The 19,572-nt window shown below is 33.6% G+C and overlaps 3 protein-coding genes across 3 annotated transcripts; 1 reads left to right on the top strand and 2 right to left on the bottom strand.

Moving 5' to 3' along the window:
- Positions 1-989: 989 nt before the first annotated feature.
- LOC148196369 (uncharacterized) lies at positions 990-2,458 on the top strand. The gene is made up of 4 exons (XM_088095376.1): positions 990-1,124; positions 1,213-1,436; positions 1,532-1,789; positions 1,879-2,458. Exons 1-4 carry the CDS (start codon positions 990-992, stop codon positions 2,456-2,458), a joined length of 1,197 nt encoding a protein of 398 aa, XP_087951502.1.
- Positions 2,459-9,925: 7,467 nt separating this feature from the next.
- On the bottom strand, positions 9,926-14,626 carry LOC124819524 (receptor-like cytosolic serine/threonine-protein kinase RBK1). Its single transcript, XM_088094933.1, has 8 exons — positions 14,329-14,626; positions 13,643-14,054; positions 11,377-11,634; positions 11,122-11,273; positions 10,955-11,034; positions 10,725-10,863; positions 10,467-10,616; positions 9,926-10,385 (listed from the first exon to the last, which is right to left on the bottom strand). The coding sequence occupies exons 2-8, from the start codon at positions 14,010-14,012 to the stop codon at positions 10,227-10,229; spliced, it is 1,308 nt and encodes a 435-aa protein (XP_087951059.1). The 5' UTR covers positions 14,013-14,054; positions 14,329-14,626; the 3' UTR covers positions 9,926-10,226.
- On the bottom strand, positions 14,030-18,190 carry LOC148196368 (uncharacterized). The gene is made up of 4 exons (XM_088095375.1): positions 17,458-18,190; positions 16,828-17,355; positions 16,511-16,722; positions 14,030-14,054 (listed from the first exon to the last, which is right to left on the bottom strand). The coding sequence occupies exons 1-4, from the start codon at positions 18,181-18,183 to the stop codon at positions 14,030-14,032; spliced, it is 1,491 nt and encodes a 496-aa protein (XP_087951501.1). The 5' UTR covers positions 18,184-18,190.
- Positions 18,191-19,572: the final 1,382 nt, after the last annotated feature.

The raw sequence follows: 19,572 nt of genomic DNA, 5'->3' as shown, positions 1-19,572 counted from the left end.
GCATTCTAAAGGAGATGGGTTATAGGAATGTAAAGGACTTATGGTATTCATTGGGTCGCGGTCCTGTATTAGAAGATTGTTTGGAACCTTTATTAGATGACAAGGGTGTTTGTCATCTGATCAATATTGCTATGTTGAATGGTGAAGCTCACCGGGTGTGTGAACCTGAGTATCTTCTGCAGTTGGAATACTTTTCTGAACACCAAATTGATAGACCTAGTGGTGAAGGAGAAGTTGAGAGAGAGAGAGTGCTGATTTGGAAGTTGATAGACCTAGTGGTGAAGGAGAAGATGGGAGAGAGAGTGTTGAAAAGGAAGTTGAGATAGAGATTGGTGAAACAAATGTTGAGGCAGTGGGTGAAGCAGAGGTTCAGACAGTAGCACCTGAGGTAGAACCTGAATCAGAAGTTGATCCACAAATGATAGAAGTTGAGGTTGATGTACAACCTGAGGTAGAACCTGATGTAGAGGCTATGGTAGAAGTTCAGACAGAGGCAATGATTGATGTACAACCTAAGGTAGAACCTGAATCAGAAGTAGCCCCAGAAATGATTGAAGTTGAGGTTGATGTAGTGGGTGATGTAGAGGATGTCGTAGAATTACAATCAGAGCCAGTGGAGGATGTTGGTGTGGAGGCACAGGTTGAGGTACAGGATGTTGGTGTGGAGGCACATCTTGAGGTACAAAGTGATTCAAATGCTGAGGGAAATGGTGTGAATGTAAACGTGCAGTCTGATGTGGAGGGGCAGGCAGAAGTAGAGGGTGAGGTAGAGGGTAATGGAGTAGAAGCTGATGAGTATGATGTTAGAAGTTGGAATGGGTCCGAAGAGGATGTATTGAGTGACCATGGAGATGAAGTGGGATTCGATATATTTGAAGCTACTAATGAAGTTGAATTTGGTGGACCTAGGGGTTTATCTGATAGTGATTGGGAATCCGACAGTTTGAACAGTGTTGTTAACTGCAGTAGTAAGAGATGGGAATGACCAAATGTGTCATTTGGCATATGCTGTTGTGGAGGTGGAGAATAAGGACAGTTGGAGTTGGTTTCTACATTTCCTCATTAATGATCTTGGTGGTGTAGAGATTTCTTCAACCATCAAATTTATGTCAGATCAACAAAAAGTGAGTAACTTACTACCATTGGCATTTTTTTTTTATCTTTTAAGCCTTCATGTCTTTTATTTTAACTTGTATACCTTCATGTTAATAGGGACTTTTACTAGCATTACAAGAACTTCTCCCTGGTGTGGAGCAAAGGTTTTGTGTTCGGCACATCTATGCTAATTTCAGGAAGAGGTTTCCTGGCCAGATTCTAAAACGTCTACTATGGAAGGCAGCAGCATCAACACACCCTCAAACATGGGAAGCAGTGATGAGAGAAGTTAAAGAGGTGAATCCAGACGCCTTTAAATACTTATTAGCCATTCCACCAAGGTATGTCAATCCACATGCCTTTAAAATTCATTGTTCCTACTAATTGTTCTTTGTTTTCATAGCTGATCTTTTGCACTTGTTATTTGTGTAAGTAGATTTTGGTCACGGTCAAGGTTTACAAGTAATGTTGTTTGTGACACCTTAGTGAATAATATGTCCGAAGCATTTAATAGTGTAATATTACATGCAAGAGGTAAGCCCATCATCACAATGATGGAAGACATTCGTCTGTACCTCATGAAGAGATGGGCAACAAATAGAAACAAAATAAGTACATATGAAGGTACTCTTTGTCCAAAGATTAAGAAAAGATTTGACAAGGAATTGCACTTGACTAAATACTGGATCCCTAGGTATGTTGACATCACTACATTACCATTTGACTTCTTTATGTATTCAATTTTGTACTATAAACCGTGATTTGTCTTTTAAAAATTTGCAGTTGGTCAGGACAAAAAATTTTTGAGGTCAGACACATTTCAATGATGAGTGACAAGTATGTGGTTGACATAGATAAACTGGAATGCAGTTGCAGAAATTGGACTTTAACAGCTATCCCATGCTGTCATGCACTAGCTGCCATGACATTTATCAACATCAATGGAGAAGACTACGTCCCACATTGGTTTACAAAGTCAACCTACCAAGAAACATACATTCCAATCATCTACCTTGTCAATGGTCCTCAACTATGGGAAAAGACTTCTCAGCCTGATGTTTTGCCTCCAACTAAAAGAGTGTTGCCTGGTAGACCAAAAAAGAAGAGAAGGCTAGAGGCTTGGGAGCTAAAGAAGGATGACACACAACTCAAGCAAAATGGAACTCGTAAGAGATGTTCCATATGTAGACAGCTTGGTCATAAAAGAAATAGTTGTCCACAAGCTCCTCCAACAAACCAAACTCAATATCAATCAACTGAGCAACCTGAAACCCAAGCTGAACAAAGTCAGCCAATTATTGGACCAAGTCAGCTTACTCAATGCGTTTTGGAACAAACTCAGCCATCTACAACACAAGTTTAAAAGTGATTTAGGACTGACAGTATGCTTAGGTTAAGTATGTTTAGGTTAAGTATGTTTAGGTTAAGTGATGGCTATTTTGTAATCACACACATGTATTTTGTTAACTGTCAGACGTGCATTTGAAGTCCACTTTGTAATTCCAATGACAGATTTTGTTTTCTTTATGATGTAATTATGAATGGTGTTTGGACCTTTGGCATATCAATTTCAATGACAGATTTTGTTTGGATGTGCATTTCACAATTCCAATTTCTCATTATATTTTGATCACAACTTCTGTTTTGATTATGATGTCATTATGAGTTGATTTGTTGGACAACTCCTTTTTTTATCACAGCTTCTGTTTTGATCACAGCTTCTGTTTTGGTGTTTCATCAAAGCTTCTGTTACACAACTCTTTTTTTGGATTAAAACAATGCACATATACTTCTTCCAATCACTGAAAGTCCCTTCTTATACAGAACTCTCTTTTTGGATTACAGAAGCCACTTCCTCATTTAATTGCCAGTTATACACCACTTCCTCATTTTATTGCCAGTTACACACCACTTCCTCATTTTATGTTGTATATATCAAACAAAATGTAAATTCAAACCATAATTTTAGATGCTTGAATTCAAATTTCACCTTCATTTCATAACATCATATTACAATTTGCCCAAAGTGCTCTTCACATAAACTATCTAATAGAACACATCATGGACTTTTAAACAAAATACATACAACAATAATGTTAATGAATCCCAGAAAACATATCATTGTTATTAACATCTTCTCCCTTTTCTGACATTCCCTAACACATTTCTCCAGGCTATTAATCTTCCTCATTTGCCTTCCAATAGTACTAGCAGCATCATCTACGTAATCTTCATTAAGCCATTTAAAGAAATTGCATCCTTGAAGTTCTTCATTTCTTATCCGCTGTTCAAAGTATCCAACCACAAAATTTTCATTAATAACTAAAAATAATTTATCACAAACATTAAACTACAAACCTTGTAGTTAGGGCAGCCCCAGAATTGTTTCCCCTCGTTCTTAACTGTTTTTGCCACTCTCAACACAGCAGCCTCCCCACAATGGCATATTTGGCTTCCAACCAATCCTTTGGATGAACCACCACGAGAGCTCCCCCATGAGCAAGATGAACAACCGTGATTCGAAGACATTGCGAACCCCAAAGTGAGACAACCACTGAGAACGAAGAAGAACTCGTCAACCGCGAACCACCAACAACCACTGACTTAAGCACAACCCATAAAGAAGAACAACACAAATGACAAGATGATGAACAACAACACCCACAACTGCTCCGTGTTGGCAATGTACGTGAAGAACTCCAACTCTAGCTGCCCTAACTTTCTTTCTATTCAATGCACGTGAAGAACTCCAACTCCAGCTGCCCTAACTTTATCCCCAATTAAATATCCCCAATTAGGTGCCCTAACTTTAAAATCAGGTGCCCTAACACCACGTAAGCACAATCTCAATTACGTGTTCACACCTAATCAGTGACTACTGCCACATCATCAGCCCATTAACTCCGTTTGCCTACATTTAACGGAAGGGACTAATTTGACTCACATAATTACAAGTAAGGATCCATTACAATTACTTTTATATAGAGGGACTAAATTGAAATTTCCGAACCAAACTGGGGACAAAATTGGGTATTAAACCTTATTTTAATTTAAATATTTGTTAAATTTAACCATATTTTAATTAAAAGATTTAATATATCATTCGGTCCCTAGTTATGAGTTTTTTGTTCAAAGTTGTCCTACCTTTTAAAAAAGTTCAGTAAGTCCCATATTTCGTTAAAAACGGGGCAGTTGCTCCTTACACCACCACAAACTGTTTCCAGCACCTCCCCATTCTTGTTTTGTCCTCCAGTAAAACATAATTTTTAAGGTTAATATTTTTCAACTTTTACCCACTCCGTTAATGACCTAATAATGGTCCCCTATATGAATGCATGTAGCGGCAACACACAAGCTCTTCATTATTTCATTGTGTTGTTTCATTATGCTGTGAGAGTGTGTTTCATTGTGCTGTGAGAGTGTGGTGATTTGTCTTGTGAGAGTGGTGGTGGTGTGAGTCTGTTTCGCGGTGTGCTTAGTGGGCAGCTACAAAGATTGGTGGTGGTGTCAGGAACTCAGTGAGAGATCGATTTTGGTAGTGGTGCTTGAAGGTGCATTGGGAAAGTGGTGAAAAAAATATTACACTAAAAGGATGTGAGTATCCGTCAACGGATGTTGGCGTCCGATGGCAGATACTCACATCGTTTAGGGTAATAGTTTTTTACTTCCGTTTTTATCACACTAAACCCATGCTCCTCTACAAAGTAATGCACAACTATAGTTTATCACACCAAAATCATTAGACACGATAATAATAGGTATGTTTGGGTTCTTCTCTGTAAAGATTTTTAAAAAGAAAGTAATAAAGAAGAATGGAATGTTGTTTCTCTAGCTAAAAGTTAAAATTAGTATATATATATATATATATATATATATATATATATATATATATATATATATATATATATATATTTAAAGAACTGCTACAAATTATAAAACATATCACTTTTGAAGTGGTAATTGTAAAAGACAAGAACTTTTCTTGTTATTAGTTTTGATGTTCATCTTTCGATTTTGGTTGTGCATAAGGGAACTGGTTAGAACATCAATAACAACGAAGATGATTGCAGAAAATATATGCTTTATCTCTTGGTGTACCAGCTCCTCTTATGTTAGATTTTCTAGGGGAGGGCACGAAATAGTTGTTCTCTCGCTTATTCCTTAATAAAAAGAAAATAACCATAGCAAGAAAGGTAATGATGAAAATCCCGACGAGAGCAAGACCAACAATTTGTCCTATACTATTAATACTAGAGTTTGATATATTTTAAGGTGTAAATTTCAAAAAAAAAAAATTGAATGACGTGAAAAAAGTTTAACTAAGGATTAAATATAATTACAATTAGGTTAGAATCTATTCGCGATTTGGGGTTCAAGAATATGGTGAAAGTGATCTTCAATTTGGGTTCATGGTTCGGTGAAGGTGCAATTGGAAGAATTTTGTTTCAACATTCATAATTTCTCTTTCTTCATTCGTTTTTCAATTCAACCACAACAAAAGATAGAAGGAAACCTACCGCACCCACCTCCATCTTCTTTGCGTGAGACCACTACAACACCACCTTTGCCAACGACTGAACTTTTCTCGCCTCGCTGTTAGTGTCGGAGCTAGACGTGATTGTCGATGTCGTTGCATCTTTTCCAAGGTGCGTCGTTGGCCGGGAGCTCCACCAAAGTTACCACCGATCCTTTTTCTCAATTATTGTTCAACCTTCCTCCTCCTCTTTGAACGAGTTTTTTCTCGTTGTGGGTGTTTGAGGTGAAGAAAAAGACAACAATGGGACGATGATTGCCGAAATGTTGGGAGAGAGATGGGGTTTCTGATTGTTTGTGAATTGCAAATTGGAAATTAGGGTTTCTGATTTTGCACATGATTTTGTGAATTGTGAATTAAGATTCTAATTTTGAAAATTACAATTGGGGCTTCTGATTTTACACATGATTTTGCACAAACCTATCCCTTTTCTTTTACCTAATACCTTCAACTTTTTGACATTTTCACATACCTTACTAACTCAATTCACCTCACCTTGCCAGACAATAAAAAAATTTACACATCATTCAGTTTTCGTCACAAAGACAATTGCACCGTTATGTTTTTAACGTGGTAAGCCAAAAGGACAATTGTGAACCATTTTTAACGAAATATGGGGTCTTAAAGAACTTTTTTAAAAGATAAGACGACTTTGAACAAAACGCCTAAAACTCGGGAGCAAATGATGTATTAAACCTAATTAAAAAAGTTACATACAAAATAAATAAAAACTATTTACAATCAAATTATAAAAATCATTTATGTTTAATTTTATAATTATAATAATAACAATAATAATAATTTTTTTAGTTTTTACAGTCATAACTAAACGTTAAACTGGTTCAAGATAAGAAGAATGATATGTCAAATAATTGTGATTAATAGTGTTTTCTTTTTGTCATGCACATGAAATGTCTAATATACTACTCATCCATAAAAATGTTTTAGTAAATATAATCAAAGTATAACTTTAACATTCTTTTTCCTCTGAAAAAAAAATAATATACTAGCTCCGTCTTTTGAGAACATATGGTAGAAAAATGTTATCAAATTTAATATCTTACTAATGTACTCTTGTTGAAAATAAATAAATGCATATAATACCAAACATATATTGAATAGAGGCACATATTTCATTTTGGGCCCAATTGTCTCTGACAGGGCTTTCTGCATTTCCAAATTACTTCCTGTACCCCAACATTTTTTGAAATACGCCTAAATAGATATTATTTGAGTGAGAGTTGCTCCCTCCACCACCACCAACCGCTCCCTGCACCTCCCCATACCTTATTTGCCCTTTTATAAAACGGATGTGAACATCCGTTTCACCTTCAACGGATGTTGACATCCGTAACATCCATTTACATATTTCATATTTTAGTTTATTATTTTTATTTAAAAGAAAAAAACTTCAACGGATGTGGCCACATCATGTGCCACATCCGTTTAATAGATTTTTAAAAAGTTTTTAATTTATTATTTAAATAATAATATATAAATTAAAATAATAATTATTATTTTATTAAATAAAATAAAATTAATTTATAAATAATTAAATAATAATTTTTAAAAAATTAAATAATATTTATATATTAATTTAAAATATAAAAAATTAAAAAACTAAAAATTAAAAAACAAAAAAAGGAAACGGATGTCGCCACATCCGTTAACGGATGTGGCGACGTCCGTTTTAATATATTTATAACAAATTTTTTAATTATTATTTAAATAATAATACATAAATTAAAAGTAATAATAATTATTTTATTAAATAAAATAAAATTAATTTATAAATAATTAAGTAATAATTTTAAAATAATTAAATTATATTTATATATTAATTTAAAACAAAAAAAATAAAAAAAACTAAACTAGAAAACAAAAAAAGTAACGAATGTCGCCACATCCGTTAACGGATGTGGCACATCCGTTTTAATATATTTATAATAAATTTTTTAATTATTATTTAAATAATAATACATAAATTAAAATTAATAATTATTATTTTATTAAATAAAATAAAATTAATTTATAAATAATTAAGTAATAATCTTAAAATAATTAAATAATATTTATATATTAATTTAAAACAAAAAAAATAAAAAAACTAAAAACTAAAAAACAAAAAAAGACAACGGATGTCGCCAGATCCGTTAACGGATGTAGCATGTCCGTGGAAGAATTTTTTCTTCAACGGATGTTGACATCCGTTGAAGAAAAGGGGTGGGGTGTGGGATATTTTAAAATATAAAGGATAGTTTTGGCATTTTAAAAAAATGTGGTGGTGCAGGAAGTAAAGTGGGGTGGTGTAGGGAGTAAAACCCTATTTGAGTTCAGGAAGAAAACGATTAAGTATCTTTCTAAGCCTAATATTTTGGAAAAAGCGAAGTTACGCAGGCCTCAAATCCAAAAGTCAACTAGAATATAACTCATATTTCGCTGTTGGGTGTTGCTCCCTACACCACCCCACTTTGCTACCTGTACCACCACATTTTTCTAAAATTTCAAAACTATCCTTTATATTTTAAAATATCCTACACTCCCACCTCTTTTCTTCAACGGATGTCAACATCCGTTGAAGAAAAAATTCTTCAACGGATGTGCCACATCCGTTGAGTTTTTTTTTTAATTTTTATTTTTTTAATTTATTGTATTTTAAATTAATATATAAATATTATTTAATTTTTTTAAAATTATTACTTAATTATTTATAAATTAATTTTATTTTATTTAATAAAATAATTATTATTAATTTAATGTATATATTATTATTTAAACAATAAATAAAATACTTTTTAAAAATTTATTAAACGGATGTTGACATCCGTTTTATAGAAGGGCAAATTAGGTATGGGGAGGTGCAGGGAGTGGTTGGTGGTGGTGGAGGGAGCAACTCCCTTCGCTGTTTGATCCTGTACTTCCAATTATTTCACTTTGTACTTTTAGATCTTTTTAAAATTTCAAAATTGTCCTCTGCATTTAAGAAAATCCTACACCCGATTTTCTGTTGGATTTCAAAATTCGATGAAAAATTTTCTAAAATTTTATCAGATTTTAAAATTCGATTAATGATTTTTTCTTCATCGAATTTCAAACGATAAAAGATTTTTTATTTTTTTCATCGGATTTCAAAATTTGATAATATTTTTGAAAAATTCCTTCATCGAATTTTGAAATTTAATAAATAATTTTTTTTTGATTTTAAAATCCGATGAAGAAAAATGTAATCTTAAGACAATATTCAAAAATTGAAATTTCACTGTACACCTTCAATCATTTCACTTTGCATCTCTAATTTTTTTTTTAATTTTAAAATTATCATCTGCATTTTAAAATATCCTACACTCCATTTTTTGTATTTTATTAGATTTCAAAATCCGACGAAGAATTACCTAAAGCTTGATCGGATTTTAAAATTTAATAAATGATTTTTTCTTCATCAAATTTTGAAACATTATAAAAAAAAATTTCATTTCCATCATCGGATTTTGAAATCCCATAAAATCTTTGAAAGAATTTTTTTTTCTAATTTCGAAATCTGATTAAAAAAATTAAACCCTAAGACTATTTTCAGAGGTGTAGATGAAATAATTGAAAGGGGAAAGTGAAACCACCTCATGTTTTTGAAGGTCAATACAATTCTCAATTGCAGAAAGATAATTTATTTTTGGAAAATACTAGATTGTACGAAGAAAATCACGAATTTTACCAATACTTGCTAGATAATTTTTAACCTTAAAAAAAATTATATTCCTTGTTTCTTCTCGGGATAAAAGTGAGAAAGAGTGCAATTTCCCTGGAAATATGGAAAGGTGTTTATTATTGTTCTTGCTAGTTTCATTTTTATTTAAAAAATATTGTTAAAATTATTGTCTGTATGATTTTCAACAAATAATTATTCTAATACCATGGGAATAACGCCCTTGTAAAAAATAACCAATATACTGAGTTGTATCATTTTTAGAAATATGATTATTAGTTGCAACAAACACCAAAGTAATCCTACCCTTCAACCACGCTATCTCTTGACCAAAAAGATTTAAGAAAAAAAAAAGCACAGAACAGCAATTGTACGGACACATGTTGGTCCGATTCTTTTACTATTTATGTTTCACGTCATACTGTTTTCGAACTGAATTACGACAAAAAGGGACCAAATTTAAAGTGTGTATATATATAGATATATTTAAAATATAATTTAAAATGGCGACAAAAAGTGATGAAAATGAAAAAAGCATGAGCGTAGTTAATTTTTGATACAATTTTTAGGGTTTGTATGTGTAGGGTATGACAGAGTGATGAAGGTTGAGTTTTGTATTTACGTAAATACAAGGAAGAGAAATTTGAATTCCTGGAGACTATATTTACGTATGGGTGAAAATGTCTGAAAGGCATTGCAGAGTAAACAAGTTATCCTAACTCCGCTGTGCATCATTTCTACATTAATCCAAAGTCAAAACCTATAGCAATGCTCACTACAAGTTCATGCTAAATAACAAACACCAATGGGTTTGTGACTTTGTGACTTTGGATTTAACCACTCACACTGCTATATATATATCACTCCATCCCTACAACAAATCTCACTAAACAAGGATCACTCCATGATCAGTTGCATGTGCCTACTCATGTCCTTCAGGTAACTTGAGCAAGTATAATCTTCTAGGTCACATGCCTCTAACAATTGAGATTTTGGTTCAATTGAATTCTGCTTTATGTCTATAATTGTCTCTTCACCCTTTAGCAGCTGCACAACCTACATACTCAACAATCATACAAAATGTTACTTTCACATCATACAAAAACTTACAACACTGTTTTCAAGACAAAATCTAACCTTGTTCATGAATGGACGCTTGGAGGATGCATGGTGGACACACATGGAAGCTGTCACCATGACACGTATCATTTCTGTACGGTCATACGCCTCTCCTAATCTGGGGTCTGCTATTTCCTTTACATTGTTTGTGTCTAACAGTGGCTTCGCCTGACAACAATAAGCACAATTTTATTATATAAACATCTTCGACCTTTTCTTACTCGTCCATGTTAGAGGTCTATTACAACTCCAAATGCAAGGATAACGAAGACTTACCCAACTGACAAGACTTTGCCTACTATCTGAATCAACTGCACGACGGCCAGTTATGAGCTCCAACAGCAAAACTCCAAATGCAAATACATCAGTTCTCTCATCCACAATTCCATGCATAAAATACTCCGGAGCCAAATACCTGCAACCAACCATATCATGCATGCACTGTTTACAACACAAAGATAATGCTTACAATAGGAAATGTGAGTCAATGAAGCTACAGCACTGACCCAAATGTGCCTTCTATTGGGTAGACAACATGGTTGGCCCACTTGTTTGGAAGCCACTTTGCCAGTCCAAAATCTGAAATCTGAGTTTATAACAGCGCGGGTTATTTTCTTCGCATAGAAAATAATTCGAAAAATTCAGTTTATATTTTAAGTTGATGCCATAGTACCTCAGCTTCGTAATTTTCGTTTAGTAGGATGTTGGAGGCCTTGATGTCCCTATGAATGATTCGCCTTGGACACTCTTTATGGAGATAATGCAATCCATCAGCCACTCCAACAGCTACCTTGAATCGTTTTTCCCAGTCCATGCCTTCAGAACCTGACATGTTGAACACCTCTTTGTTAGAAATGAAAAATAGAACAAGCACAGTAAGAGGAGGAAAACATGAAAAGTGAAGCAAGAAATGGATGCATCTCCGCACCAAAAAGCAGAGAACTGAGACTTCCATGCGCAGCTAATTGCAGGACAAAGAAGAGGCCGCCATCAACTCCAAACCCAACAAGGTGTGTTGCATTTGTGTGGTTTATGTGTGCAATGATCCCAAGCTCTGTCAAAAAATCTCCAGCTCTATCTGCAGCGTCCTTTTCATTCTTCATCAGCCTCTTTACAGCTATAATTTGACCATCAGGTAAACACCCTTTGTACACTTCAGCATGACCACCTTTCCCAACCAAGTTCTCTGTAAAGTCATACATTACAACATTAAAACGAACGAAAAGTCATTGGTTAACTGTTATTGATCATGTCAGTATTAATGTATAGTTTCTGAATTCAGGCACAAAAAGACTCTTTATGAGAAAGACCAAAAGGAAATATTCATTTTACTTTAATAGGACCAGAAGGACAATCTCAAAGGGTCACAACATCCCGTGGAATTTAAGACTTTGACCCAGAAGCATATTTTGGTAAAATACATAGTTCGATGTCACGTTGAAATTAACTCCATTGTGGAAACGCTATTTGACTGGCGTCTTATTGAACTACTTGACAACGGCTTTTCTCATTAGACTTATTTCACCTTTGCCTAAAAGCTGAGATTTTTCAAAACAAAGGCAATCAATTTTCAATATTTATGTCTCGGTCCAATGCTGAACATTTAAAACTCTAACTTTCCGCAAATTAATCATACATTGTCTCAAGTGGGGTCATTCTTTATAAGAAATGATTTGGGACATTCCTGATAATATCTTATAAGATTGAATGAATATTTATCTTTAGATGGAAAGAAACAAACAGCCAAAATGCATATAATAAAGCCTGATTACTATAACTATGAACTAAACAATACACTAGTTCCTGCCCCATACAAGAATGTCCCTATCACAAACATATGACATGTAGCAACTACATTTGACATCATCATAAACATCTTTTGGAAGATGTCAGGTGTGAACTAAACCGAAGCCGTACCCTTGACAAATTTACAATAGCAAATTTAATGAGTTGGCTCATGCATGTGCTATGGATGAAACCAAGTGAGAAGTAACTTTCTTGCAAACTATGGTGACATGATATGTCAGTTTTCAAGGGACACACTGCCCAATCCTACAGGTTAAAGGGTGGGACACTGTTCAATGTGGTTGACAAGTGACAACTGAAAGCACCAGAAAATGGCACGCCTGTGTATTTTCAAGGAAAATTGCCTTTAATTAAAGTAGGTGTCTTTTGGGCAAAGTACACAACTCATACCCAGGCTTGTGATTATGTAACAGTGTAATACTTCTTTGTACCCTAATAGTTTGATAGTATTAAACTAATGACGCACTTAACGGAACAAAATAAATCTTATTCATATTTTCATGGTGTCAGACTTTAGTATCTAGCGTACACTTGCAATCTGCACTAAAGGGTAAAGAATATTAATGTGAGAATAGATGTCCTTTTCTTTGGACATGCAGAAACAGGAACCCTATGTTTGGTCAAAAAGCTCGTCTACTCTCTACAGTTTCCAAGGGAAAGTTAGGCACTAACCAACTCACAAGCTAATGGCGCCAAATTACCATCACTAACTCATCATCAACCTTCAACCATCAACCATCAACCATAATACTATACAGAATCAACCATGTTGTATAAATTAATAGAATTCTAAACCCACTTCACCCACAAAAGATATCTAAAAACCCCATTTTTCTGATTTCTCTTTTCAACGATAAATCTCTCACACATACCAATTATTTTGTCACATCCCACGAGGGATGCCTCATCGAAAGTAGAAGAATGCAGAGTCTGGAATTTATTACATTGGGAGTTCATAATCCTATTCATTTGACAAAGTTGGAAAATATAAATTCTCGTTACATTTCTTCATCACAAGATAGAAACTACTTTGAGCCATTCAATAAAGTTATGGCGAAAACGAAACATTATCTAATGGCACGAGAGTCTATGCTTGTAATAAAAATGAAATTTTGCAAAATTAATTATAAAAGACACACCAAAATAGAAATAAATCGCATTCAACCTTGCCTTTTTTCTTCTGTTAATGGTGAACTGATTAATGAATACCAAACAACTTGCAAAAGCGGAGGATTGATTCCCCCACATAACGAGAACCATCAAATGAACTGATCTTTGCTATGAGATTTCTTCATATGCACAAACTTGGAAAACTTATATCTAGTATTAAAAAAAAGACTGAAACTTCCACCAAATTATGAAAAGAAAGAAGAGGATCTAGCTCATACCAGCACTGAAGTTTTTAGTAGCAGCTGCTAACTCTTCATAATCAAAGTTTCTCCAAGAGGGTTTCGCGGGAATATCTCCAATATCGATACCGTCTTCGGCACTTCGAATACGAGCCAGTTTTTTGGTCAAACCCTTCCGAGTGATATCATGGCTCACCGAAAGCAAGGGAATGGAAGTTAATTTTCGCACAGACTTGAACTTGAAAACGTCAACCATAGACTTCCATGGCATCATGTAACCCTCTTTTCCGCTATCAATCGACGAATCTGTCTCGGACTCTGTTTCCGAAACAGGGGTTTCCAGAATCGCCCTAGGAGATCCGTCGCCATCGCTCACAAACTCTTTTGCGTTACTACGCGTTAATGCCATTTCTGAGTTCTTCTATTCTATTTTGACCCCTTTTCTTGAACTCTGCAGAAACAGAGCAACAGCAGAAGCAGAAAATACAAAAAAAAAAGGTCTTTAAAGCTTCCACTTCTCATTCAACGTAAACAGATAATAAACAAAAATTCCATTCACACGATTTAACAAAATAATTAAAAACCAACATGGTTTTCTTCTGTGGTCAAATTAGTATTATTGTTTTTTTCTATATTCCCGGTTGAGCGTTCTGTTTGGTGTGTTCTCCACCTGAAACAGGGGTGGTTATTTAACCGAAAAAGAAAGTGAGCTAACGAAATGTCACCTTATTTTGACATAGTTATGGGCTTCCGGAGTGCATATTGGAAATCCAAAAGCCCGTTCTAAGTCGAAATCCAAAAGCCCGTGCCCGCACCCGAAAGTTAGAAGAAGTAAACCGTGGGTGGTGAAAATCCTCCTTTACATCGGTGAGGGCATGAGCAAAAACAGAGTAATGCAGAGGAAAGAGAAGGGGATGCAGAATAGAAGCAGGGGAGAGATGACAGAGAATGAAGGGTTGCAAAAATGGTCTGTGTTTGAAGGGTGCTTATTTAAGAGGAGAGAAGCATGCAATGTCCAGCGTTAGAATGTTTCCTATATTTATACAACCTACTCTTTTCGTTTCTATTTTTCTTCTCCATTTATTTCCTTTCAACCTTTTCAATTGGTTTAGTTTAAGTCTCTCTTATTTTTAACTTTTTATTGGATCGGTTGCTAATGTTATCATCACATCAATAAACCTCAATTTTTAATTCAATCTTTTGCACCCTCTGTCTTAGAATGCCAATCATCACCAATTTTTATAACTGTAAATTTAGTTACACAACCAACACAACTGTCTTTATTTTTATTTCATTTATTTTACTATTAATAAATTATTTTTCGTAAATAATGTTATTTAGGATAAAATATGCAAGTAGTTAGGAAAATAAAAATAAAAATAAAATAAAATAAATAAAATAAAAGAATGGTTATAGTTTAATTGGTCGTGACTTTTGCCGTAACTAACGCACAAACAAAAACACCTCCAAAGTTGGAAAATGCGTAGCCGAATAAAGAGCAAATGTGAGGAGAGCATTAACACTTGTTATAAATATTATTTTCTTTTCATTAATTACATCATTTAAACATTTTAATAAATAATTGAAGAAATTAAAGGTGCAGATAAAAGAGACTTTTGAAGAGGCTGAAAGCACACAGAATATTTATTTATATGTTTATTTTTTTCAATCAAACATTACTGCCTTTTGATTTCACCAATAATAAACATATTCTTCCCCGAATTACTAGGCATTATAATAAATTAAACCTAAAGAGATTAAAACTAATAGATATTAGACGCTCATTGTCTGAATGTTCTAAATCTTCCACGACAAACCTTATTATAATTATAATATATAACAATCTGTTGTCAATTTTTCATATGCTTATTTCTATATATTGATCACACGTAAAACTAAATAAAAATGTAATTTCGTTATCAATGAGTACATGTCCTTTATTATATTTTGACCAAAAAAATGTCCTTTATATATTTAATAAACGTGTGTCTCAAAGGCATATGGAATGATAAGAGAAAATGATTAAAAATTAGGTAAACATGTTATGAGGATAAAGAAGGGTATCTATCCTTCGTTGCAATAATTTTTTAAGGAGTTGATTACTTAACGTAGCACCTTATAGTGGTTGAGTTTGTTGCCTTTGTGTTTGTGCTGTTTGTGTTGTCGAGCAGCAGCATTGTAAAAAGGCAGGTGAACTGAACTTCATGTCTCTATAACATTACATTAGATTACATATATAATATTCCTAAGTTATTGATTGTTTTTTTCTTCTTCTACTATTTTATTATTGTGTTAAAAGTTATAATTAACAATTGATTAATTAAAAATAATATGTTTCACTGTGTTAACACTTTCACATAGTTTAAAAATTAAGTTTAGTAATATTGGATCTAATAAGAGATTCTTGAATATAATAGAAACATAAGTCCTTATGAAATTATTGAGTACGGTCCAAACATAAGTTTTCTGGTCGAAATATAAAAAAATTGACTTGTTATTTTCAATAAAAGGTATAAGAGACTGAATGTTTTATTATTGGTATTTTGGAAACATTAATATTTTAATCCTATCAAGGAATGTAGTATTTTATTATCTGATCTAACAGCTTTTACATCAATGCCAAATTGTGTTTTTATATAAGAAACAAAGCCAATAAGTTGTGATCTTGTATCTGATTTACTTGTCATTAATTTAATCCATGTGTATCTAGACATATCATCCACTTTAGTTAAGAAATATTTGAAACCATCAACAGAAGAAGTACTATAGGGCCCCCAAATATCAACATGAATTAAATCAAAAGGAGCTTTTGAAACAGTAGTACTTAATTGAAAAGGTAATTTTCTTTGCTTAGAATAATGACAAGCATCACAATGCGTGTATTTTGTATTGGGTAAAGTGGCATACATGTTGCGTAATTTGGTATAACAAGAAAAAGAAGGATGCCCTAGTCTATAGTGCCAAATATCTATAGAGTTATGTCTTATTGTAGAACAAGCAATAGAATTCTCAGAAGTAATAGCAGCTGGTGAACCAAGGGGTGTGGGTGCAGGAACTATCATGACATACAAGCCATCTCTTTCTTCAGCTTTGCCAATCATCTGCAGGGTTGACTTGTCCTGTATTTCACAGGAAAATTCAGAAATGTTAAGTTTACAAGATAGAGATTTAGTTAACTTTGTGACCGAAATAAGATTGACAGAAAAATTAGGAATAAATAAGACATTATGTAAAGTAAGGTGTGGGCTAAGTGAAACAGTGCCAGAAAAATGAGCAAATGAAGAGTTCTTGTTGGGTAGTGATACTGTAATTGGTGAGATTCTATGATAAGAAATAAAATGAGACAAAGAATTAGATATATGATCAGTAGCACCTGTGTCTAGAATCCATTTGGAATAGATATTACCTTGAGCCTGGGAAGAAGTGGAAGCATTATGAGAGCTCACTAGATTAGTAGAATGTGGGATTGTGGGATTAGATTGAGGAAGAAGTGCCAATAAACCATGAATTTGCTCTTGAGAAAGTCCCAAAATTGCGGAATGTGACTGTGCCGGAGAATTATTATAAGAAGGAACTACTGTAGAAGAATCTGTTGTAACATTGTGGACTCTTTTGGATTTGAGATCAGGTGGTAATCCATGTATTAGAAAGCATGTATCAATGGTGTGGTTTGTCCTGCCACAGTGAGTGCATTGTCGGGGTGCACCAAACCTTCCCCCTGAGGAACGAGCCTGAGAACCTTGATAACGAGCCTGAGAACCTTGATATGAAGATCTTCCCCGGCCATAATCATTGGCAGGAGAGGGTTTACCTCTGCCATTGAAGGTAGAAAAAGAAGGTTTAGATTGAGAAACTTGTGACGCCATGACTGGAGGTTGAGAAAGAATTCCTGATTGTAATTGTCGCTCATGTAGAATTATCATCGAAAAAATTTTGGGTAAAGAAGGCAAGGGATCCATGAGAAGGATCTGAGAGCGAACAACAGAGTAATTATCATTCAAGCCTCTAAGAAAACAAAGAACACAATCATTTTCACGATATTCCTTCATTGTCTTAGAAACAACACAACAAGAAGCAGAAGATTGGCATTCAGGAATAGGGCGAAAATTGCAAAGTTCATCCCAGAAAATCTTCATTTTAGTGTAATATGCAGTAACACTTAGATCAGACTGATGCATTGAATAAAGATCTTGATGCAATTGTGAAATTCGAACAGAATCACCTTGGGAGAAACGATCTTTGAGATCCTTCCATGTCGTAGCAGCAGAGTCAATCCAAATAATACTTGTAGCAATCTCATGAGAAACAGAATGATTGATCCAAGATAAAACTAGATTATTGCAACGCTTCCATGCTTGAACCATTGGATCTGTACCAGCTGGACAAGGAATGGAACCATCAACAAAGCCAAATTTATTCTTCATTTGTAGTGCCATAGACATCGAGCGAGCCCATCCATGATAATTGTGACCTTCAAGAATCGGGGAAACAAGCACCAATGAAGGATTCTCATTAGGATGAATGTAATAGTCATGTGTTGTATCTTGCAACGATGCGAGAGTAACAGAGGGAGTAGCCATAAAAGGAGAAGAAAAAGGCAGAAAAGCCAAGAACGAAAGGTAGAAAATGAAGATTTGGACAGGAAAAGAATTGGTGGCGGAAGAACGTGATAAAAAATTAATTTTCTTCTGATACCATGTTATGAGAAAAGAAAGGATAGGAATTGTATTTCTTATTCCACAAGAAGAGAGTACAATTTTATATATATATATAATTGTTTGAAACAATATATAAACGGAATATAAATATAAAAATAAAATATAAATATATGAAGATAAATGCACAGATATGAACGGAAAATAAATTAAATCCAATACTAAGTGATTTCATTAAGATTAATAAACATACATTTAAGATATTGTTGATTTTGGAGTCTATGCTCCACCAAAATTTTGTCTTTAAAATATATTTCAAAAAAGAAAAAAATATTTAAATTACATTTTATTTCGATATAAAACTACTAAGTAATATATATATATATATATATATATATATATATATATATATATATATATATATTAATGATATTTTTTAAAAATAGAATCTTGATAAGAATTTCAAATTTCAAAATAAATATTATCATGTTTAAGGATGAATCCAATTATGATAAATAGACTTGAGGACGAAATAATGGATATTAACATTTGATATTATGTTTAAGACACGGACATTTTGGGTGATAGAGATTTTTGAAGTTGGTGATGCTCTGTAGTTGATCTATGTTGGAAGCTTCATTTTCATTGAGGTAGAGAGTGGCATGCCCGTTTGTAAGTGACTTCGAATTATTAGTTTGGTTCGTCAAAAAAAATGTCTGAAAGGATATAGTTAGGAAAGAAAAAACGTCCTGAGATCTTTTTCGTTTTTTGTTGATCGTACTTTGTGACATGTTTCATGTTTGTTTTAAACTTTTGGTTAAACTCCTTTAGAGGTCTATATTTATGTGAAGTTTTTTCAGTTTGATTTCGTCTTTTAAGTTTTGCCAATTTGGTCATTTATAATGAAAAATTGACTCAATTGGATCTCTGCCCTTAAATTGGTTTAACAGATTTAAGTTTTTGATGAGGTGTGAGGTGACGTGGACAACTTTTGAGACGTGGTACTGACAAACCCTTATACGTGGTTTTTTATTATGAAACCCTTGTACGTGGCATTTTCTTAAACAAACATTTTTAAAATTAAGATAACATTTTAAAATTAGGGTTCATTGAATTGAATTGGGATTAAAATTGGACGATATAGGGATGCTTCATCCAAAACGGCTCGCGCATCATCGTCCAAATTCACCAGGGTGTGGCCCATGTCCTGCCTTCAGTTTCCTCTATTTTAAATTGATTATTTATTAAAATATCGGCTAGAATCAAGAAGTGGGTCGTTGGAAGATATGCATTTTCCACTATCCATTTGATCAC

This window comes from Vigna umbellata, chromosome 7 (genome assembly GCF_029865625.1).
Source record: "Vigna umbellata cultivar VRB3 chromosome 7, Vumbellata_1.0, whole genome shotgun sequence".
Taxonomy (NCBI): Eukaryota; Viridiplantae; Streptophyta; class Magnoliopsida; order Fabales; family Fabaceae; genus Vigna; species Vigna umbellata.
The sequence above is the reverse complement of the archived record's forward strand: the minus strand, read 5'-3'. Positions and strand labels throughout refer to the sequence as shown.

Bases quoted from the DNA above. Each gene is read 5' to 3' on its own strand.
- LOC148196369 (XM_088095376.1), top strand. From the start codon at position 990: ATGTGTCATTTGGCATATGCTGTTGTGGAGGTGGAGAATAAGGACAGT. The intron at 1,437-1,531 runs GTATGTCAATCC...TTGTGTAAGTAG, and splicing joins TTATTAGCCATTCCACCAAG to ATTTTGGTCACGGTCAAGGT. The intron at 1,790-1,878 runs GTATGTTGACAT...AAAAATTTGCAG, and splicing joins ACTAAATACTGGATCCCTAG to TTGGTCAGGACAAAAAATTT.
- LOC124819524 (XM_088094933.1), bottom strand. From the start codon at position 14,012: ATGGCATTAACGCGTAGTAACGCAAAAGAGTTTGTGAGCGATGGCGAC. The intron at 11,035-11,121 runs GTACTATGGCAT...TTATAAACTCAG, and splicing joins ACGAAAATTACGAAGCTGAG to ATTTCAGATTTTGGACTGGC. The intron at 10,386-10,466 runs GTTAGATTTTGT...TTGAGTATGTAG, and splicing joins AGCGTCCATTCATGAACAAG to GTTGTGCAGCTGCTAAAGGG.
- LOC148196368 (XM_088095375.1), bottom strand. From the start codon at position 18,183: ATGGCTACTCCCTCTGTTACTCTCGCATCGTTGCAAGATACAACACAT. The intron at 17,356-17,457 runs GTTTCTCAATCT...CAAGGTTCTCAG, and splicing joins CTCCAGTCATGGCGTCACAA to GCTCGTTATCAAGGTTCTCA. The intron at 14,055-16,510 runs GTATGCCACTTT...CTGTTTCTGCAG, and splicing joins TATACCAAATTACGCAACAT to AGTTCAAGAAAAGGGGTCAA.